Source organism: Tursiops truncatus, chromosome 1, assembly GCF_011762595.2.
Source record: "Tursiops truncatus isolate mTurTru1 chromosome 1, mTurTru1.mat.Y, whole genome shotgun sequence".
NCBI classification, from domain to species: domain Eukaryota; kingdom Metazoa; phylum Chordata; class Mammalia; order Artiodactyla; family Delphinidae; genus Tursiops; species Tursiops truncatus.
Window position 1 is genome coordinate 21588491 of NC_047034.1, and position 24794 is coordinate 21613284.

General features: G+C 37.2%; 1 protein-coding gene across 5 annotated transcripts in view; it reads right to left on the bottom strand.

The window, feature by feature from the left end:
• The window catches only part of NVL (nuclear VCP like), a 110316-nt gene that overhangs the window by 55225 nt on the left and 30297 nt on the right, over window positions 1–24794 (bottom strand). For all 5 annotated transcript variants that reach the window (XR_012330053.1, XR_012330052.1, XM_019920489.3 and 2 more), the window contains 6 exons: window positions 18241–18490; window positions 16319–16537; window positions 15364–15468; window positions 11155–11217; window positions 6424–6543; window positions 2905–3004 (listed from right to left, as the gene is read on the bottom strand). Coding sequence is in view for 3 of the 5 variants with exons in the window: in XM_019920489.3 (XP_019776048.2) it covers window positions 2905–3004; window positions 6424–6543; window positions 11155–11217; window positions 15364–15468; window positions 16319–16537; window positions 18241–18490 (857 nt within the window). In the remaining 2 variants the exon portion in view is untranslated. The remainder of the gene's footprint in view (window positions 1–2904; window positions 3005–6423; window positions 6544–11154; window positions 11218–15363; window positions 15469–16318; window positions 16538–18240; window positions 18491–24794) is intronic.

Here is a 24794-nt window from a genome sequence, read left to right on the forward strand (position 1 = left end):
GATTTGTGTATTCTGGGCCTTGCCTTCAAGGGAATGGCAGCTTCCACCTTTATCTCTTGGAATCCAGCTGTCAAGTACGAAATGTGAGTACTCAGAGAACCATTCTAATGGAAGCCAAGCCACATGGAGAGGCCCTGGAAGATGACAACTGGTGGTGGGGATGGGCTGGGGGGAGGGGGTGTGCAGAATGCCGAGGCGCACCAAAGCACCAGACATGTGAGTAAAGAAGTGACCTTGAAAGGGGATCCTCTGGCCCAGCCATGCCTGCTGGTGGCATGTGGATCAGAGACGAACCACCTGGACAAGCCCTCCCTGAATTCCTGACCTACAAAATTATGAAAAATGCAAAAATGGTGATTTTAAGCCACTAAGTATCGCAGTAGTTCACCATGCAGCAAGAGCTGACCAGGACATCGGGCAAGAAGGGGTTTCTTAAAGCTGAGCAGAATCCAAGTTATAAACAATCAAACAAAATGTCACAGGATAGAATACAATGGAACAGAACTGCCAAATAGGCATCAATACAAGTGAAAAGATCTAAAACATCTATTTTTAAATTTATGTGGATCCTCAACGTAATGGGATTTGTTATGGGGAGAAAGGGATGGGTGAGGTACAGTGGAGAGGAAGACAATACTCAAGAACACTGGAAAGAACAAAACAGAGGTACCACATTCATCCTGTCATTCACTGGCTAAACTCAAGAGACTACTGTACTCAGTTCTGGGTTTTACAACTAAGGAGAATCTGAAGAATCCTAAGGAATTCAAAGATGAATAAAGAGATCGGAGGGGAAAAAAAAAACCCATGAGGAAAGGTAACGTACCTGAACCCTTCTGAAGGAAGGGATTTAAGTAAAACCTAGTAGTAACATTGAAGGACCTATTATTTGAGTAACACTGAAGGACCTGTTATTTTCTAATCTACAGAGATTAAACTAAAAGATAAGTGTTTACAATAAACAAATATGAAAAATAGTGAGTACGGTTAAAGACAGAATAGGTTATTAGAGCACACCAGAGACTGTCTTCTTGAAATCTACTAGAAAAATCTGTAGCTGCTCAGGAAAGGTAGGATGTGATTCTGTCCAAATCTGACAGAACTTCAAGGTTTCTTCGAGGATGACTCTCTGATTTTATGACCTAATGACTGCTCCTACTGCTAATACCAAAAGTGCTCATGATAATGATAATAATACTAAACAGCTACTTGCCACGCACTATGATAGATACATTACCAATATCACTTAAGCTTTGGGACAATACTGCCTATTAGGTGTTATTATCCTCATTTTATAGATGAGGAAGTACTGGTTAGCAAGATGAAGTAATACATGCCCAGGATTAATGTGGCATAATAAGGAATAAATACATTTGGTGTTTGCCCCTGGTTCCTGGCTAGAGCTTTCTGAGTAACAGGAGTGTCTTTGTTGTGCTAATGAGATGACTCAAGGTTGGCCCTGCAGATAACTTCAGGATGGGGCTGGTTACCAGAACAACCTACCATCTGATTAGAGGGTTGGAACTTGGAGCCAGACATCTGGGGAGGTAGGGCGGGGCTGGAGACTGAGTTCAATCACATGGCCAATGAGTCAGTCAATCATGGATACATAACAAAATCCCAATAAAAACTCTGGACATCAAACTTGAGGGAGATTCCTCGCTGATGAACACAGTGATGTCCCAGGAGGGTGATGTGCCCTGACTCCATGGAGAGAGGGCATGGAAGCTCTGCACTCCCTCTGAGACCTAGCCCTAAGTGTACCCTTTATAATAAACTGTAATTGTAAGTATAGTGCTTTTCTTCATTTTGTTAGTCTTTTTAGCAAATTAGTGAACCTGAAAGGGGTGACGGGAATCCCCAAGTTTGTAGCAGGCTGGTCAGAAGTGCGTGTGTCCTGGAGACACCACTTGCATCTGGTATCTGAAGTAGGGCAGTCTTGTAGACAACTGACCCCTTAACCTGCAGGTTCTGACATCAACTTCAGGTGGTTAGTGTCAGACCTGAATTATAATCTACTCAGTTGGTATACACTAGTTAGGGTTGAAAGAGAACAGTTAGTAAGATATGAAGTGCTAGAACCAGGACTCAAACCCAGTTCTGCCTAACTCAGAGTATTTCTAATTCAAAGATAAGAGTCTAATTCAAACCTTTCGATTTTTCATTTTAAAATGAAATGGTATATAATTCATGAAGGTTTTAGTATCTGTACTAACTTACAAGAAAAATTACATCAGCTTGAAAACTGAAAAATCCATTTAAGCAATTAAAGTCCCAAGTCACTGCCGGTAGACATAGTTAACACAAATATCAATGCAGGAGCAGCTATGATACAGCGGCGCATATGGATGGCAAAGTATTAAACAATATGAAGAGAACTGAGGACCCAAAGTAAAAGCCACCTTCGGTACTTTTGAAGTTTTGAGACTTTTTCTAAATCCCTCACTAGTACTTAGGCTTTTTAACAATTTAAAAAAATAGTTAAGTGCAGGTATATGGACATGCTTCCAGTATAAAACCTTAAAAACCTATCTTTAACCTTCAGATACACTGAAAAAGAGACTGGTTCTTGTCTCCTATAAGCTTGAGAGAAACCATAGGACATAAATTCTGGTAATACTTTGTGGTCAAAAGTGTATGTCACAAGGGTTCTCTGCTAACAAGACAATTTTCTATGCACCAACACAGAAAAAAAATCTTACAGAATCCAAGCAATAATGTTATACTGTTTTTTTTTGTTTTTACTATAGCTTACATAAAAGCTTTCTAAGGTTTTATTCCAACTTATGAACCAAAAAGGGATTTCCCAAACTTATTCTTCCTTTACTAGGACGTATATAAATTATACTGTTCGTAAACGCTGTAAGTTTTTAGACTCATCTGTTTTATATTCTTCTTTCTTACCTGGTCTGTTAGTGGCTGCCATAATAAAAACCTGCTGACGTGTTTCCAGACCATCCATCTCTGTAAGTAGCTGATTTACCACCCGGACACTTGCCCCTGTCTAAAAACAAATAAATACAGCTACATCAGCTCCCAATAAAAGAAAAATACATCACTGGTTTTTTTTTTTTTCCATGCAAAATAATACATTTGCTAACTTGAATGAAAGCTTTTGTCAAAAGATATAACAATTATTTCCTGAGAAGTCACTATATCTAAGCACTGTGCAAAACATATTCTCATCAGTGTGCTTCCCCAGCAATCCTGCTATCATCCACAATTCAGATGAGGAAACTGAGGCTTAGAGAGGCTATTTGTCCAAGGTCTCAAAGCTACATAAGGGTAGAGATGAAATTCAATCTCAGGCTTAGCTGATCCCACAGTCTTATGCCTCTGAGCTATCCAAAGATCTAAGAACTGAGAATTATATTCAATATCCTGTGATAAACCATAATGGAAATGAATATGAAAAAGAATATATATGTGTCTAACTGAATCAATTTGCTGTACAGTAGAAATTAACACATTGTAAATCAATTATACTCCAATCAAATAAATTTTTAAAAAAAGATCTAATAGCCACAACGAATTTCCTTTTGGGCAAATCTAGACTCAGCTTTTGAATGCCAGATCAGACTCCCCAGGATACTGGATATTCCAGAGCTTTCAGCTGGGACACTGAGGCCTTTTCTCTTTTCCTTGAAGCATGCAGTACAAAGTTGAACTACCTCAGGGCAATATCTAAGACGTTCAAGGAGTTGGTGAATAGGGGGAGGTTTATCCCTTAAATGCAGAAATTTTTAAAATGCACAATGTAGGAAATCAGAAAAGTGGTGCTGTGTTTCTTTTTGTCATTAATTGCCTTTCTTCAACATAAATTTCATGTACAGAGGTGGTAATGAGTTTAACATACTGATTTCTCCAGCAAAAAAATTTGGTGCACCTTATTATCACCCCTTGGAGACACAGTATTAACCGTTAGGAGCTTAAAAGAATCATAATCATGACTCAAAAAAATAAAGAAGTACTGGTTTTAAAAAAACAAACAAACAAAAAAAACCCAAAACACTGTCCTACCAAAGCAAGACAAAAACCTCACAATTAATTCAGGAAAAGGCTGACAGACTTTACTATATATAAAATTTTATATAATAAAAAAAGATAAGTGATAAAACTGGGAAAAATAGTACCAACACACATAATTGGACAATAGACTAATTTCCATCACATATAAAAAGCTCTTACAAATAAACAACAAAAAAAGGGGAAGATGGAACTTCCCTGGCGGTCCAGTGGTTAAGACTTTGCCTTCCAATGCAGGGGGTGTGGGTTCAATCCCTGGTGCGGGAGCTAAGATCCCACGTACCTTGGGGCCAAAAAACCAAAACATCAAACAGAAGCAATACTGTAACAAATTCAATAAATTGAGACTTTAAAAATGGTCCACATCAAAAAAAAAAAAAAATCTTAAAAAAAGGGAGGGGGGGAACATTTCATTTTCAGTGTATGTGCTGCCAAAGTGAGCACAGAAAAACATTTCAACAGCAAAAGGGTCAGAGACATGAATACTAAAATTTAACATCATGTTTTGCCAATAAAATTGAGAAAAATAAAAAGATGGGTATTATCCATTGTTGACAAAGGTGTAGAAAATGGTTATTTTTAGTTGGTAGGTGTATGTAACTGGTAGTTTTTGCAAAGAATGACTGTTTTAGCTTTCAAAATATTTGTATACATCTTCTACCCAGAAATTCTACTTCCAAAACTCACATATTCCCACATGTGCACAAAAATATGTGATAAGAATGTTTAATACAGTTGTGTTTATAGGGGAAACAACCGGAAACAATGTAAATGTCCAAAACAGGGGAATTGTTGAATTAATTCTTCCCTATCCAGACTGTGGAATATTCATTCAATAGTTACAAAATAAGTTATTAAGTACATGGGTAAAGTGTCAGATAGAATGACCACATTTATATAAAAAAATAAGTTTAAATCACACATGTTTTTAAGCTTATAGAAAAAGTTCTAGACCACAAATGCAAAACACTAAACTGTCAGCAGAAGTAACCTCCAAGAAGAGTAACAGGGAGGAGACCTGGAAGAAAGACTTGACTCTATACTTGTATTTATTTGCATTTTTCACAAGCATGTATTCATGAATAACTTGCATCATTAAAAAAAGAATATGTTCAATTTTAAAATATTTTCAGAATCCCCTTCAGGTGAAAATGTTAAAGCAAAACACATATATCTGATTACAGGGATGTGTGGTAGCTGACACCCAAGAGAGATAACCTAGAAGTCAGAAATGTAGTTCATAAGAATGCAGATTTCTCTGAGGGCAAGGAGTTGACTGGATATACCTCCTAATTTAAATTACCACTTGATAACAGAGAGATGCAAACCAATGAAATGGGCTATCAATGAACAAAGGGTTTAATTCACAGCAAAAGGGAATAAATAAAAAGGAGTAAATTCCAGAGCATACCATGCCCCCACCAGCTGGATACAGTGTGTAGGATTTTGCTCTGGATCCCACATTAGATTTTGGAACGTGACGGCCGGCAGGAGAACCCGGGAAGGATCTCTGCCCTGGCCACTGACATCACTATCAGAGATAAGACTGTAATAAGGATTTTCTGTGATACTGCTGACTGCTGGGTGAGCAAACAAAATTGCTATGATATAAAGCACACTTATCCTAGTCAAGTTTTGTTTTGCAACTTCTGAATGCTGGGAATTTTAAGCAAAACAAGGCACCTAATAAATGTTTCACAACCCAAGAACACACACAGAGTAACTATGTGAAAACAAATCACATAAGAAATATAATCATTTCCTCAATCATCTTGTAATAAATGTACTTACTACACAGTCTTTGCTATCCTCTTCAAAAGGTTATATATATATATTTAAAATATATTCTTTATATTATGCTTCACTATGATTCAAACAGTATTCCTGATAACTGTTTTCCAGGTAATCACTGTACCAAAATTTCTAAGAATGGTGACTCAGTGTAGTAATGCAAATGGTCTTTAATGCACACCAATTTATATCTTCCCCAGATAGAAATGGTGCTGCGTCTTAAAGCGTATCATCTGACCCTACTTTGAGTGCATGGTGCCTTAAATTATATTTTCTCCAAGAACTCTGAAGACAATCATACGATTATAAGGTAGGCTATCCAAAACTAATAATCATTTCCATTCCCCAAAACTCATTTGTGTGAATCAGATATGTGCAACCAAAATAATACACAGAAAGAAAAATGGATACAGAGGCTAATAAAAATACAATTGTTATCCCTAGGCCCTGTTTTCAAATTACTAGGTTTCTTCACTTAAAGAGTCTCAGTGTTCTCAATGAATGACTTTATAAGAACTATTTGAACTTTACATAACTTTGTAAGAACTTACAAAAGGTTTATGGTGCTTAAAAAAAAATCTGTAATCACCAAACTATGATACCTACCTCTCGGACTGATCTTCGAGGACATAAGGCATCCACTTCATCAAAGAATATCACGCAGGGTGCTGAATTCTTGGCTCGCTGAAAAACCTGTCGCACAGCACGCTCGCTTTCACCAACATACTAGCCATATACAGAAAGGAAATAAAATGTAGAGATGTTTCAACTTTGGAGTCTGGGCCAAATTATAGTAGTACTAGTTTTAAATGACATTTATATGTCAGAGTCCAAAAAGTATTATGTCAAAAATGGCCAGTTATATGTGGTTCAACTTAATAAGATTAGCTATTACTTAAGCTTATTATAAATTTCCTCATTTATAAAATGAAGACTAAATAGAATGAAAGGTCTCCTCTAGCTCAAAAGAATTCCACAGTTATATGGTATTTTAGAACGGATCAAAGCTTTATGCATATAAAATACCCAGCAGTAATCTTCATTAATTCAACAGTATTTTAAATGTGAACAAGACAATTTACTGTTCTACTGCCGTTTCTACACAAGTCATCTTGCTAAAGGAAGAGCTAACGGTCATACAACATCAGAGGAGGCAAACTGAGCCAGTTAGACATCTACCAGGTTTCATAATGCATAATGTATGGTAAAATCAAAATACAAAGCAATTCACAAGCAGCTATAACATGAGGACTAATTAATATAAAAAGTTATATGTAAAAATACAGCTTTACTTTCAGCTAAGCACAAGAAATTGTTCTTGTAAAATTTCAAATTAGTTAACTAAGAAAAGCTTTGTTTCTCATAATAATACTGCTAAATAAGACAATTTGAAAATGTCTTTATGGTGCCAATTATATCATAAGGTTATTTTTATGTTATGACTATATGGTCATAATAAAGTAATTAAGGCATAGAATACACCACAGATGACAATGATTATTTTTATTTTCTATTTGAGTAGAACTTCTTTTCCTCAGATCTGTCCTGTAACTTTTCTTTGTACTTTTGCTTATTCTGCTTCTCTCACTTGAACTGCTTCTCCAACCTACCTCTAAAACAGCTCTTGCATTCTAGATCAAGATCACTAATCTTTCTTCCCACCACCCTCTCTTCTTTGCTCTTGCAGCACTTCCTACTATTATAACTTCTGAACTATTCTACCTTCACTATATTACACCATAAAGTCCTTGGAAAGCAGAAGTCATGACAGTTTCAAATTTTTGTCTGATCATAACATCCTGCTCAGTGTACAAATACAGCAGACCTATTTAGTTTCCTGAAAAATCTAAATCAGCAAAAATTATATTTGGAATGCTGAAAAGACATTCAGTAGATATTTTTAAAGAAAAGATATCAGGGGGTTGGGACAGAGAGTTTCAAACAGGGATGAAAGAGAAGAATCAATACAGCCGGCAAAGGGACTTTGGATATAGCTAACCAAAATGACTAAGTAAAAGGAAACTTAATTTAGGGGAAAGTAAACCTAAAGTTTCAAAAGGACAGATTAAAATCAATTCATCTTAAGAAATGTACCAATGATTAAAATTCCCACTACCTTGGCCTTTAAGAACTATTTCAAGTAAGGATCCTATACTTATTATTTCTAATTCCTTACTTGCCATCAGTTTTCAACCATTATAATCTGGCTTTTGCAAACATAATTACTGAAAATATTTTCCCTAAAGTCACTGGTGACATTCTAATTGCTAAACCCAGAGCCCTTCTTTCAATTTCTTTTCTATTGTATGGCTATATTGACAGGTGGAAAAAATTATCTTCCCTAGGTTTTCAGGCTTAGAAAGTCTTGGGCGTCCTCCACCTTCGGAACAGTCTCCTTTGCCAGCTTTTCCTTTCCTGGCCCGTAAATGTTGGTGTCTTCCAAGGTTCTGTCAGAGACCACCTTACAATACTACTCAACCTTACCCATTCCCTAGGTTTTAGGTGCCATTTAGATTGATATTTACTCCCAAATCTCTTCAGAGCTCCAGATTCACATTTCCTATAGTTTGCTGAATCCCTCCAAATGGCTCTTTAAATCTAAAACGTCCTAGAGCAAACTCATTTTCTAACCCCAAGATGTCTATCTTCCTCATCAGATCACTTAATCTCTCAGAGTCATTCTGGACTCTTCCACAGAACTCTTCCCACATTTACCTCTAAAAAACAAACCAGATGACAATGAGATAAAATTTCATACTCATCAGACTGGCAAAAACGTAAGTAACTTTCATTCACTGCTGGTGAAAGTAAAACTCAATAAGAACCACTTTGGGAAAAAAGTGGGCAATACTTAATATTTTTGAAAGTATATATACTGTAAGATACAGCAACTCTACTGCTGAGTACATACCCTAGGGTGAAAATATCTCACAAATATGCGTAAGGACATATGTATATAATGTTCAACCTAAACATAAATCAAGAAAAAAACTGATGTTTTTAAGGGACTTCCCTGGTGGCACAGTGGTTAAGACTCCGTGCTCCCAATGCAGGGGGCCTGGGTTCCATCCCTGGTCAGGGAACTAGATCCCACATGCACGCTGCAACTAAGAGTTCGCATGCCACAACTAAGGAGCCGGCGAGCAGCAACTAAGGAGCCCGCCTGCCGCAACTAACACCTGGTGCAACCAAATAAATAAATAAATATTTTTTAAAAAAAAAAGAAAAAAAACTAATTTTTTAAAAGTGTGGTTATACTCATTCAATGGACTATTGCACAAAGAATTAATAACTAGAGGTAAATATATCAATAAAGATAAATATTATAAACATAATGTTCAACAAAAATAACAATAAAATCAAGTTACAAAAGAACACATACCATTTACATAAAGTGGCTTTGTTTTTGCTTTACCATTTCTAAAAGGAGTTCCAAACATATAATAAAAGTAGATATAATACTTTAATAAACCCCAGATATACCCATCACCCTGCTTCATTATTATCAGCTCAATTCATGATCAACTTGCTTTATCTATACTCTGTCCACTTTTCTTTCTACTTGATATTTTGATGGAAAGCCCAGACATCATAACTTTATTTGTAAATATTTTATTGTCTCTAAAAGATAATGTTTTAAAATATATATATATTTTAAAAATCCCTTCATTTATAATGTATTTGTTTATTTATTTATGGCTGTGTTGGGTCTTCATTGCTGTGTGCAGGCTTTCTCTAGTTGCGGCGAGCGGGGGCTACTCTTTGTTGTGGTGCGTGGGCTTCTCACTGTGGTGGCTTCTCTTGTTGCAGAGCATGGGCTCTAGGTGCATGGGCTGCAGTAGTTGTGGCACGTGGGCTCAGTAGGTGTGGCACACGGGGCTTAGCTGCTCTGTGGCACATGGGATCTTCCCAGACCAGGGCTCGCATCTGTGTACCCTGCATTGGCAGGCGGATTCTTAACCACTGAGCCACCAGGGAAGTCCAAAGATAGTGGTTTTAACATAACTACATCATTATCACACTTAAAAGTTATTTTCTTAATATAAAGTGTCCAGTAGGTGTTCACATTTCCAATTCTCATAAACTTGTTTTTTGAAACATGTAAAATAATACTACATGTTATTTAGGGATAAATATATAACATTTACGGTAAATGTAGAAAGAAGTGTACAGAATTAATAAACACCAAATTCAGGATTATAGTAAATTCTATGGGAAAGAGAATGGAGGACGTGATTAGGGAAGGTTTGCAGGGGGCTTTGAGTATATATTGGTTGTTTTTTTTAAGGCTGGATGTTAGATACATGGAGGGGTCATCATATTACTCTTTATAACTTGTTATATGCTTGAAATATTTCATAGTAAAATTTTAAAAATATTACACTCTTAAAAAAAAAGTTACACTCTGTTAGCTCTCTAATATGCTAAAGGTAACATTTTGACTCTAGCTTGGTATGAAGGCCCTGCACTGCCTGGCTATTACTTTTTTTCCAGCCTCACCCTTCACCCCCCATCAACCCCTTCCCCTCAGCGCTTATTTTGAGTACCTCCTCCACTAGAAAGCCAAAATGAAGTGTAAGAAGAGTCAAGATAAAAGTACAAATCCTTATTTTAGGAGCAAAGTAACATATTTAATAGGAAACAAAAAAAATTAGAGGGGGGATAAATTGAAAAAGCCTTTTAAAACAAATGATACCACTTTCGTTTCTTCTTTGTTTGAATATTATGGAATGGCATTTTACTCTTCATAGGCATAAACAAGAAATAAGAAATTCAAAGTCTCTTAAATTTAAGATATAAGCTGCTTAAATACAGAAAGAAGTTATTATATAGTAGTTTAGTGATTTCTTTCCCAAGTATTTTTATTTATTAATCCTTAACTCATTTGAGCTATACAACAACAGGACAAGGAAAGCAGATCAAATGTCAGCTCCACTATCCCCAAGCTGTTGGACATTGGTCAAGTTATACGACCCCTCCAAACTTAAGTTTCCTCATCTGTGAATCAGAGAAAAAAAACAATTTGTATCTCACCGGGTGTTGAAGAATAATATATATAAAGGGCTTGACAAATTCAGAGTTAACACTTTTAATGTTGACTATTTTGATTATTTCCATTTTGCTGGTGAGAAAACTTAGGCTTAGAGGTTAACAGACTTAATTAAGAAAGCATTTATACACAGTAAATAGTACAGCAGAGCAAAGCTCAATCTCTTCACTCCTATTGCAGTGATTTTACCAAAAAACTCGACTGTTTCAATGATCTGAGGACCCTGTAATTTGAATGACCATTACTTTTCCTAATCAAAAATAATGGCTAATGCCACAACAACTTACCATATTTAGTAACTCAGGCCCCTTGACAGATATAAAATTTAACCCAGACTCATTTGCAACAGCCTAGTAAGAGAAAAAAGACACAAGACAAACATATAATAACATAATAATAACAATAATTTGTGATAATGCAAGGACTTTTTGTGGTTTATACTCTAGTTTCCCCTTTTTATAGCTGCCTCTTTCTCAAGGAGAGGAGACAAATGGGAATAAAAAGAAAATCAAAGGAAGTAAATGTGAACCTAAAACTTTCCACAGACTAGAAATCAGATGGAAATGACTTGAAACATTTATGTAAATGTTTTGTTTACATAAACATGGTATATGTAAGTATATTTGTAGCCCTAGCTTAGAATCCTAGTGAAATCATAATCTCTGTATAAACAAATGCTATGCCCAATGAAAGCAATCATTCATTCATCATTCATAAACCAGAAGTCAAAAGCTTCGGTATCAGTCTTTACAGTATTTACAGGTTATTTTGTTTAATAAAGATTAAACTGCACGGCTGAAAGCCAAAGAGAATAACAAAGGAGAAATATATGGTTATATGTGTAGAAGAATACAAAAATTACACTGAGAATGTAGAGATGAAACCCAAATAAAATCACTCACAACTTCAAAATGATCAGGGAATAAAGTTCTTTCCTATTCTTAGAACCTGATATCTGAGCTCAACATTTATGTTCAACACATTCCTCAGCATCTCCCCTTGGATTTTTTTTTTCTTTTTTTCATTTCGCATTTGGATCGCATAGGATTTTCAAATCTGTCGTTTCCAAAGCAGGACTCCTGAATTTCTCCCAACTCTCCCCAAATCCCACACCCCAAACTCTTTTTCTCCCTATCCCAGTAAATATATTTTCTAAGCCAAAACCAGTGTCTCCCCTTGATCTCTTGTCTTGTCAGGTCAGCCAATCCATCTGTAAGTTCTATTAGCTCTAATGCTAAAATGTAGGTGAGTCTGATACTTCCTATTTCTCCACTATACCACAATCCTCATCCAGACCAGCATCACCTACTGTCTGGACATGCAAAAAAACCAAACCAAACCAAACCAAAAAAACCCTAACTGGCTTCCTCTCTCTCTTTGCTTTCCTCCAATCCATTCTCCACTTCACTCAAAAATGTAAATGAAGGGGGGAGGGATAAACTGGGAGATTGGGGCTGACATATACACATTACTATATATAAAATAGATAACTAATAAGAACCTGCTGTATAGCACAGGGAACTCTACTCAATACTCTGTAATGGCCTATATGGGAAAAGAATCTAAAAAAAAAGAGTGGATATATATATATGTATAACTGATTCACTTTGCTGTACACCTGAAACTAACACAACACTGTAAATCAACTATAATCCAATAAAAGATTTTTTTAAATGTAAATGAGATCATATAGTTTTACTATGTTTCTCATTTATTTTCAAGTACAAATTGAAATATTCACCATGGCTTGCAAGCCTATATTTTGTGACATGACAGTTTCTTCTTAGCCCAGCCACTAGATCTTTCTCTGGTTCTAGAATTCACCAAGCCCTTTCCCACTTCAGGGATTTTGCAACTGCTCTTCCCTCTATCTGGAAGACTCTTCCCCTTCTTTCCCTGCCTCTTCATGTGGCTATCTAGTCCTTCAGGACTCTGTTAAATATCACCATCCCCTGAATACCAAACCTAAAATAGCCACAACAGTTTGTTTATTTCCATCATAACTTAGCTGAATCTGCAATTTTATTGTTTTGTTTACTGCCTGCCTCTTCAAGACAGACAATAAATTCCATTAGAGTAGGTGTCATGTTCACTAGTTTATCCCTAGCACCTTGCACAAGTTCTGGCAAAGTGTATGTAGCTCAACAAATACTGGTTGAATAAATGAATGCATGCAGGCACTGCCAGGCAAAAACTGCTCAATATGTAGCTTATCCACATCTCGAAATCTCTGTCTTTCCAGCTGCCAATTTCTTAACTTTCCTACCTCTCGCATTCTAAGTAGAGTCAGGATACACATCTAATAAAGCATGATTCATCTACATTAGGTTTTCAACATCCATATGCAAGATAACTGAGATTTCACCCATTAAAACACACAACAGAGTTCCTGAAATTATCAGAATCTTTTGTCTTCTATTGATAAATGAAATACAGTGAATATAATTTAATTTTTTCATGGATATCATCATGAATCTTGTACTCAGTGTTAGGAGCTGTTTGCTTCCATACTATATAGTTGCAGATGACTAAATGATTTTTACTGTTCTCTTTCCAGTTTCCTTCTTATTAGTCACCAATTTTCAGTGTGTTGGCCCCCAGCAATCACATGCCTTTACTTGATGCTATTTATATAATATGTGCTAGTGCTTAGAAATTTTTCATTATGTTATTGTTATCATGTGTAAACAAAACAACCAAGGTCATCCAAAATCTTAATTTTATAACCAATTCTAGGTTGCCAGGTTCTGACTCATAAGTGGTCCCATAACTTTACTCCAGTAACACTTTGCTTCTGCCATTCCAGGACATTTTCTATTACTTCTAGATTCTAGGGCATGTAGTCATGAATCTCTTGAAGCATCTAATAAAAGTGTGAACTCTCTCCCTGGAAAAAATACATATACTCATAATATATTGCCTGGGCTCATGGATCCAGTGAGCTGTTGAAGTCCATCCATGGAGTCCTAGGTAAGATTCCCTGCTCTAAATGGTCAGATACCAGAAATCTGACTGAACAGAGAGGGACCAAAATGTTGGCAATTTGGGGAGGCAGCGGGTGGGAAGAAGAGGAAAAATGTGATCTATGATGCCTTAACATTATTTAGGGATTTCAAATGATCTAAGCTATCTCCTTTCTGCTGTGAGCAGAATTAGTCAAAGGTAGATATAACTAAAACACAAACAAACATTACAAGGCACTCAGGCAAGGGAACTGCATCCACCCAGTGAATTCACATATTAGCTTGCAGGACCTTCTTTCTGGCTACGATTTTCTAAAACTGTTGTGAAAAAACATAGGCCAGCAACTGTGGTGTTCTCCTTTCCCTCCTTTGTTTCCAAACTCCTTTACAGCAATGCCTTGTAAGAGTACTGAAAGCATTAAGCAAGGAAATTTAGTAATATAAGTAAAAATGTTTTTAAAAATGTACATGTATATTATATAGGTATATATATATACATGGGCAAATGGCACTGTAGATATTTGGTATTTACTGAGGAGCCGCAGATTATTCGGCTGCTGTGAAACTTATTAAAAATGCCATTAATTTTGATTTCTTATTTACAAGTAATCCAATTTTTTTTTTTTTTTTTTTTTTGCGGTACGTGAGCCTCTCACTGTCGTGGTCTCTCCAGTTGCGGAGCACAGGCTCTGGACGCGCAGGCTCAGTGGCCATGGCTCACAGGCCCAGCCGCTCTGCGGCATGTGGGATCTTCCCGGACCAGGGCACGAACCCGTGTCCCCTGCATTGGCAGGTGGACTCTCAACCACTGCGCCACCAGGGAAGCCCAATTATAGAGCATCTTTATGGCAGAATACTACGCAGGCATTAAAAATACCGATGTGTATCTGCATATACTGACATGGGAAGATGTTCAAGAAATATTGATAAGTGAGAAATGCATGTTTAAAAACCTTATAGTTGTAAATATATGTATAAAAGTTATTCATATTATCTTCATATATATGTACAAAAGAACATCTGGAAGGACTAACAACAAAATGAAACAGTGGTTACTAGTAGGCAATAGTGAGAGGATTATAAGTAATGCTTTTCCCTTTTGCTTATCTATATTTTCTATTGTAAAAAACTAATTTTTCAAAATAACATTTGTAATAAGGAATGTAAAATACTTAACTTATAAATAATAACTATATCAAAGCAGGAAACAAGGTCAGCTATAAACTACAACTATGCAATAATGTTCATTAAAAACTCAGAATGTAATACACAGAAAACATGAAAATTTCTGTGTTAAAATCAATGGGGTTATGGTAGATTTAAAATTTTCTTTTCCAAATTTGCAATGATATACCTTGTATAATTAAAATTAAAGTGGGAAACTTTCCTGAAGAAAATTGTCAGTCTTTCCAAAATGAAATTCTAATAATATGAAAATATGCAAAAATATCTCACTGTAACATTTAAAGTTAAATCCATGTTATCCTAACTGATAGTAAGAAATAAAATACATGCAGTTGAATTATTCCATACCTTTGCCAGCAGAGTTTTCCCACAGCCAGGGGGACCAGCAAGGAGGACTCCAGCTGGAGTCTCCAACCCAAAAGCTTTGAACTGATCTGGGTTACGTACTGGTGCCTGGAAAAAACAATCCCAACATCAATCTGTTACAAATGTCCACTTTCTACTGCATATTCAAATCATCTCTAGATGCCTATTTTCAACACTGACTGTGAGGCCTGAAGATAAGAACAGTGCCTGGCACAGAGTGCTTACCTCTGTTTCAAGCATGAGGTAAGTGGTGATAAATTTAAAATCCCTGCTCTTGAAAAATTCATACTTAAATGTAAGTTCTGAAAACATTTTAGATACAGTATTTCAACATTTTAAACTCAATTTTTAGAAAACGTAGATTTTCTAAATCTATAATCTAAATCTATAACCTAGATTTCTAGGTTATAAAGATTTTAAGTAATGGCCCCCTTTAAGAAATCAGAAGCAGCGGTACTCTGTGTAATCAAAAGCAAGAGACACCTGTTCACTATCATCTCCACATATTTTCTCTTTCAGTAGTTACACACCTCTAAATGGATCATACATCATTAATGAACCATGAAATGATCAGGGAAGTGGAAAAGTAAGAGTAAATGAAAATCCAAAGTTTCACGGGCATTAGAACTGCTTTGACCCTTATGAGCATGATCAAGTTCAGAAAGTATTTCTCAAATAATTTACTTTCGGTTAAAACCTAAAATGTTTTCTTTTCTTTTCTTCTTTAAACTCACTGCCATAGAATTCAAGCACAACCAAAAGAAAAAATCTAAAGCAGATCTCAGAAGAATGAAAAACCATCATTGGGGGCTTAATAATAATACAACAGATAAAAGAAAACATATAGTTAAGCCAATTTAGACATACAACCTAGTACACACGCATGGTCGTTTACCCATCACACACGCCAACAACAGTTAGCGGCAGATATACCTACCAATATTGCCATGGTGAGCTCCTCTCTAATGTCTTCCAGGGCACCAATATCTGCCCATGTCACATTAGGGACAGTGACAAAGCCTTCCCTTTTAGCAGAGGGTTGGACAGAGGATAGAGCAACAATGAAATCATTCAACTCAAGGCACAGCCCTTGCAGCTGCTCCTCTGAGAGGGGATCTTGGTTCCTCAGCAACCCCAAGAGCCTTTGCAATTCATCCTGAAAGGGAACAAATGAGGGGGAAAAAATGAAAAACCACAAAGTTTGTTGAAAACGTTATTGTTTGTACTTTAAAAAATTATTACTCCAATATTTCTGTAAACTACACGAACTTCTATGCATTAAAATAATTTCTCTATTGACAGAGGTCACTTATTTTGCTCCAAATGGATTATTTGATTTAGTCAAGCAAAAATACATCGACTATCATCAACTATAGAAGAATGATTTTTATTTACTCTACTAGGGCTAGCTATAGCAAACATAAGCAGTTGGCAAATATTCATTTCAACAATCATGTTACTTCCATTCTTCATTTACAAATATTCATGAAACAGCTGAATTTTGATGAAATTAAAACAAAGTTACTCTGGCGGCAGTTTAATTTCATAATATGGCTCCGTGATAGTTTATCAACTAAACAGAAAGCAGGCAATTTGCCTAGTACGAATGAATCTTGAACTTCAAAGGCAGATTTCTTGCTTTGCGAGGAAAATGAAAGAACAGGTGTAGAAAGTAACTGAATAATTCAACTTATAAAAGCCTAATTTATATGCAATATTATAAAAGCAATGAGTTTACTATTATTTTTAACAGATATCATTGTGGTTCCAAATGAGTACGGAACAAACAAATGATCTGAAAACAAAAGACTTAGATCTAACCTGCTCTGGAAAGTAGAGGCCGTGTAGCCTCGGGCAAGTCACAATCTCTTAAGCTTAGTTTCTTTGATTATGAAATGGGAAAAGTAATGATATTTACTTAACAAAGTTATATGGAGCAAGTTATATAATATGTAAAAGCGCCCTGTGCCAGCTATAAAATGCTATATAAATGTTATACTGAGTTTTCATGACTCACAAAACTCAAAATTTTAACAGATCTTGGATAATAAATGTCCCTCTCACATTCTCAGCACTGTCCTCCAGCACCATTTGCAGGTAGGGACAAGGATATGGTTGCATCAGCAGACTATCTTAGTATATCAAACCAAAAGGTAACCTGGAAATATAACAAAATGCCAATGTTCTCATAAGAGCTGGAAAACATTTTCTGTAAAGAATTAGAGGAAACACCAAAGGCTTTATGGGCCATGCGGTCTCTGCTGTATGGACGTCTATGCGAATTCAGCTGTGAAGTGTGAAAGTAGAAAAAGACTCCGTGTCAATAAAGGTGCATGGGGACCTCCCTGGTGGCACAGTGGTTAAGACTCTGCGCTTCAATACAAGGGGCCCTGGTTGGATCCTGGTCAGGGAACTAGATTCCACATGCCTGCCACAACTAAGAGTTCGCATGCCACAACTGAGGAGCCCACGAGCCGCAATTAAGACCTGGCGCAACCAAAAAGAAAAAAAAAAGTATTAAAAAATAAAATAAAAAATAAAGGAGAATGGCTGTGCTCCAATATAACTTTAATTTACCAAAACAGGCAGTGAGCAGGTGGGCCATAGTTTGCCAACACCTGCTGTAGATTTCATAATCATTATTGTAAAAGGAATTTATTCAGAATCAACTGAAAAAAGTAAAACAACTTGTACTTTTGAAATTATAGACACTCTGGGTGTAACTGATAATTATTCTAAAGATACAATGCCAATGAAACAAAATCATAAACCTCAACTATATTGACACTTGCCTGCTTGTAAGATAACACATATTAAAAATGTTTAAATGACAGTTTAAGGTACCTATAGAGAAAGCACCTGTGTTTTAGAAGTGGGCTCAGTTCCAATCCTTTCTTCCTGGCCTCCTTCAGAGGGCAAACCTTCAATCTCAGGATTCTTCTGCTGCTGCTCCTGCAGCTTCATTAAGACCCTGTTGACTGCACACATGGCTGCCTCTCGGCAGAGTGCCATCAGGTCAGCACCAACGAAGCCCGGCGTTAGGTGTGCTAAGTGACGAAAATGAAAAGTTTCGGGAAGTCTTACTTTTCTGCACAAAGTTTGAAGTATTCTGTAGAAAAGACAAGGAAAAGAAATTCAGATTCCTAACCTACTAGTAAAAACAAGTCACGGAATATATTTATTTGAAGCCTTTCCTCTCTGTCAATGGTATCATAACAGGTAATAAGATCAAATAGCTCACTCATTCAGCAAATGCTAAATCGCTATAATATATCCTACCTTATTCGAACAGGGGTTAATATATACACATATCTGCTTTTTTAGAAACTATATTAAATTCTGTGAAGAATAAAAAATTGGTTTTTAAAAAATATTCTGCCTTTAAGAATTTTACGATATTACAGAGGAAATAAGACAAATGATTTATGAGGATATAAGGTAAATTCTACTTTTAGAGTAGTTTAAATGGACATCTGCCAGCAATAAAAAAGTCTCTAAACTCAAAATCAACCATTAATTTTATTCATCATGAAAAGTTATGCTGATACAAACTTTAATATCCAATTTTATATTAGGACAGTTATTTCTCCAACTTCATCTTTATTTACTGCTCATCCTTTGTACTTATGTGTGAAAAATTTTGCTCAACTGAACTGGCAACATGGTATGTGTCAATGAAATATGGACTCTGGATAATTATTATTATTAAAGGAATACCTTAAACAATTTCTGGTAAGATTTACTGAATAAAACTTAAAAGCAGTAAAGATATTCAGGACAAAAGGTCTGATGCCAGGGACTTCCCCGGTGGTCCAATGGTTAAGAATCCATCTTGCAATGCAGAGGACGCCAGTTCGATCCCTGGTCAGGGAACTAAGATCCCACAGGCCATGGGGCAACTAAGCCCATGCACCACAACTAGAGAGCCCGCATGCCGCAACTACAGAGCCCACGTGCCACAACCAGAGAGAAGCCTATGTGCCACAACTAAAGAGAAGCCCATACGCTGCAACGAAATATCCCACATGCCACAACTAAGACCCAAGGCAGCGGAAAAAAAAAAAAAAAAAAGGTCTGACGCCAGACCACCTGAGTCTGAATGCCAGCTCTGTCACTCTCTGTTATTTCATTTTTGTACTCCAGTTTTTCCATTTGTTAAATATATATTACAGTAGCACTTAATAGTAGGGATGTTAAGTGAATACATGCAAAGCTCCTAGAACAGTGACTGATCCACAGTAAGTGCCCGATAAATGTTTGTTATTATTATTAGTTACATATTGTGATATTATAAATTAACTTGGACAAGAAAATATATTTTGAAATTTCCAAATTTGTAGGAGACTAATATTTTCAAATGTCAAGTTACTGGAGAATAAGTTACTATACAAATGTCATTTGGGATCATGTAAGTGAATAGAATAGAAGCAGATAAACATTTCTGACAAATGAAAAACAATTCACTTTGATACTGTAAACAATAGGAGCCAAGAAGAAGTCCCATTATAGAACTACTTCCTAAAGATACAGACCTGATTTGCTGCTATGCATAAGAATACTAAGAAATTTAGAATGTTAAGAAAACTAGCTAAGATAAAATAAATATCATCCTTTTCAGTTACAGTCTACTCCTGAAAAAATGTAATTTTGGTCATCATACTATAACGCCACAGGAGGAGAAAATAACCATTAAGAGATTTCCAGTTTCAACATGGTTGAGTAAAAGTGTTTCAGCAATATTTCCTCCCCACCCCACCTCCAAAACAAAAACAAACAAACAAAACAAGAACAACAAACAGGAACACAAACTCCATGGTCAAAGAACCTAGGAAATTATCTGTACTCTACTCCCTCACCCCAAACCCCCCCATCCTATCCTGGAAGTACGGCAAAGAATTTGCAACAGAGGATCAGTCTTTATCTCCGTGAGGTCTTTAAAAAGCTATCAACACTTGTCTTAGGCTATAGGCTTCAGTATGGCTCTATAATAAAGACAGGTATCTACACCGATGTGAGATATTGAAGGAAACAGATATTTGTGGAGGGGGGGGGTGCTGATATATGCATATTTTACTACCAAAGAAGACAAAGGCCACCCAACATGGGTCTCTCTGTGTCAGCTCTAGCTGGTGCCCTAAGAACTATAAATCCCTATATTCAAGTATTAGGAATTCCCAGAATAAAAACTCAGGTTTAATAATATAGTTGACTGTAAATGGGATGAGTATTAACTAATTTTTAAAAAATAAACCTTTTATTTTATAAAGTTTTAGATTTATAGAATTAGTACAAAGATAGTTCAGAGAACTCTGTACACCTCATACACCTCTCCTGTCATTAAGGAAAATTTTCAGGATTACTAGCCCAGTATTTTGTAGAATGTCCTTCAACTGGGATTGGTCTGATATATTTGTCATGATTAGACTAGAGTAAAGCATTTTTGGGAAGAAGACCACAGAGGTAAAGTGTCATTCTCATCATATCATTCATTATCAAGGATACATACTGTCAACACGACTTATTGTTGTAGATATGAACCTTGACTACCTTGAGACAGTGTTTGAAAGGGTTTTCACTCTGAAGTTACTCTTCCCTCCCTTTCCATACTACACTCTCTGGAAGTAAGTCACTTATGTCTGGCTCACATTTAAGAAATAGGGAGCTATACTCCACCTCCTTAAGGGCAATGCAACCACATAAACTATTTGAAATTCTTTTGCACCAGAGACTTGCCTATTCTCACCCATTTATTTATTCAATCATTTATTTCTATCAGTATAGACTAACAAACACTTGACTATCTGTAATCTTGAACCAAAATTTATGAAGAAACTTGTGGAGAATGGTAAATGACCCTGCAGAGGGCACAAAGTCAAAATTAACGTTTTGCAGAAAGGTGCGCTATTGAGAAGGAAGTATATTTGTCTGGTGGAACCTCAAAGACCATGAACCAGAGGCACCAAAGTGTTGAACTACAGAAATTAGGGCCACAGCAGGGAGCCAAAACACAGAAATTATCTGAAAATCTGCATAAGAAGTCTGAAGACGCCACATACCCTCCACCCTGTCAACCAGCAGGAGACCAGCAATGTACCCTCTGGTGAAACTGAACCAGGAGAGGGAAGCCCCAGGTTTGTGGACAACAGTAAGATCAACTCCATCAGAAAAAAAGGTCAAAGTCTGTATCCAGTTGCTCAACCTCCTGCCCCTGCCCCTGTCAGAAGACCAGCAGCTAGATGGACAGCCCCATGGTGTTGTCTGAAGATCTTTTTCTGAAAAATCTGAATTGGTTCAACAAAAAGAATCTACAGAAATAGATATTTGGAGTTTTCTAGCTCAAAAGTTAGCTGGTCATATGACTGCTTTACAATGGCACTCACACTTCAACAAAGTAGCCTGTATTGCACACATGCAATTAGCCTCACTCTTAAGCTGCCAGCATGAAATAGTAACAGCTCTCAACTGTCAAGACTTACCACATGCCAGGTCCTGTTATTATGACTTTATAAAGATAGCATTTCTCACTGCAGTATAATATTCAGACCCAAACGAACACATATACATACACAAAGAAAAAAAAAAAACTTGGAGGAAACAGTGCAGAAAAAAATTGTAAGAGGGCTAGCAAATGAAAAAAAATTGGCAATCATGAATTTCAGAAAAGTTACAAAGGTGAATAAATGAAATGTGATCCTCATATAGGAACAATATTTATAAAGGTGAGAAATGAAAATGCTAAATATGGATATAGTCAAACTTCATAATACAACTACATACTACAAATATATTAACACGTTTGGATATCAGATAAATTATTATTTGTTAGGTATGTAAAGGCATTGTGTAATGCTAAATAAAAAGTCTTTATTCATTAGATATGGACGTATTTATACCTGAAATGATATAATGCCTGGGATTTGCATTAAAACACTCCAAGAAAAAAAAAGTGGGGGATAAATAAAATAAAACTGTGAAAATGTTGATAATTATTGAAACTGGGTGATAAAAACATGGAGGTTCATTATTGTGACTGTTCTAAAAAGCATGTTTGTAAATTCTCAACCCTCCTCTCAGTGGGACGTGGGGCTATGACTCCTCTTCTCAAATCTGGGCTGACCTGAGTGAGCAATCAACCAACAGAGAATAGTGGAATTGACGCTATGTGACCTCACTTCCAAGGCTAGAAGATCTGCTGTAGAGAGAGCTTAGACCTCAATGTCCAAGTCCAGGCCACCCCCTCCGGCATGGCCCCAGGTGGACTGGTGACCGGAGGATGCAGATCCTTGCTCCCAGGACCTGCCTCTTCCTGGGCCTCCTGGGGGAGAGTCACACGCCCAGGTGACAGGGCTGGGGTGTGTTAAGAGTGGCTGGTTTTGACTGCTGTTTTTTCCTCCCTTTGATGTAATGTTTTACAAATCCTGAGGTCAAGAACAGCAGTGCTGCCCAAGCTCCCAATGCAGGGGGCCCGGGTTCCATCCCTAGTCAGGGAACTAGATCCCACATGCATGCTGCAACTAAGAGTTTGCATGCCATGACTAAGGAACCGGTGAGCCGCAACTAAGGAGCCCATGAGCTGCAACTAAGACCCAGCACAACTATAACATAACATAACGAAACATAACAAAACATAACATAAAATGAACAGCAGTGTCACTTCAGCCTGTTTCCTGCAATCCTCATGCTGCAGCCCTAACCTGCCATGGACGAACCCTTCCACCCTGAGGCTGCCCGACTCTGAGCAAGCCCACACTACCCTGTAAAGGGTGCCACGTGACAGGCCTTCAGCGGACAAGACGAGAAAGGGGTTGGGGGGGGCAGGAGGCAAGGAATAGACAAGATCAAATGATAGGTATACAGATAGCTAAGTAGGCAGACAAGCACAGCCCCGCTGCCCCAATCCTCCACATGTTCTAGCTCCAGCTAGAGTCTCTGCAGCCACGGGAGACCCTGAGACATAACCAGCTGGCTGAGCCTCTCTGAATTCTTTATCCACAGAAATGGTGAGAAACAATAAAAATAAACTTGGGGGTGCTTTGTTTTGCAAGAATAGAAACCGAAACAATTATATTAGACTCCTTCTGCGTAAACATTTTACATAACAAAATGCTTTTAAAGTTCAGAAAAATACCAATAACTACCTCAAAAACTTCTTTTCTTGCTATGTGCCAAATATTATGCTAGGTCCACTGATTTAATTCTTACGAGAAGCCTTCAAGTTAAAGTATTATTATCATTTTACAGATCAAGTAAGGTCTTGTTATTATTACTATTACTGTATTTCAGATAAATAAACTAAAGCTGGGAAATGTTAAACATCTAGAAAAAAGCACAGGACATACGGGCAGCGCTTGGATTCCCAGATAATTTCCTTCAATGACTTAAAGTTCCAGCACCTACTGAAGGCCTCTGCACCCCCGTCTCACCTGCCTCTGCCCTCTTCTCCACTTCATGGACCGTCATGCCCTGGACCTTATCAGCACCTGGATCTGTCCCACCTCTGAAATCACTAGCTCCAGCATCTCCTCTTTGCTCAGTCTCCCACACACCAGTTTTCAAACCTCAGTAGGTTCTCGGATTCACCACCGCCTCATCAAATAGTCCTATTTTTACAATTAAGAGTCCATAGTCTCTTTTTTTCTCTCTTAATCTAAATTCTAAATCTCTGCTTTCTCTGTGCCTGAACCTAGAATGTTGGGCATTGCTATGGGAAAAAAAATCATTAAACCAGCCCTACTGGTACCATTCCATACCCCAATCCTAAACACTGCCTGAAAATCCTGTTACACCAGCCAGTTCATCTCAAATTAGCCAAGGAAGTAATTTCAGACCTTCATCCTCCTCAAACCTCTAACCTATCCATCATGAGCCTCACTTTCATCTGAAGATCTCGCTTTTTAATTCATAGAGACAACGCCCTCAATTTTCTAGTACCAAACTGATAATCCTTCTTGCCTGCATATCCATTCTTTCTCCCTTTACTATCATGTCAACAAATTAACCCTCGTTCTAAGGCCAGCACCGATACATAAGCTCTGACTCCCTGCTCCTCCCATTTCTCCTTCTCATCAACCCGTAAGGACACCACTCAAGCTTCTCCCACCTTAGAAAAGTCCTCTCTAGACACCCCATTACCGCCTCATGAAGCCACCACAAACTTCTGCCTTCTCCCTCGCTGCAGACTCTCCTGAGTGAACCGTGGAAGTCTGCTGCTCTCGCTTTTTCAGTTTCCCTTTACTCCTCAACCATTCCAACCTGGAGTTTACCTCCACCATTCCACTCAAACAGCTTTTTATTAAGGTCACTAGTGACCTCTAGGCTGCTCAATTCAAAGACACTGTTTCAGCCCTCCCTCCCTGGACCTCTCATTCCTCCCTCTGGAAACACAGACTTCTCTTGGCTTCCATTACACAACT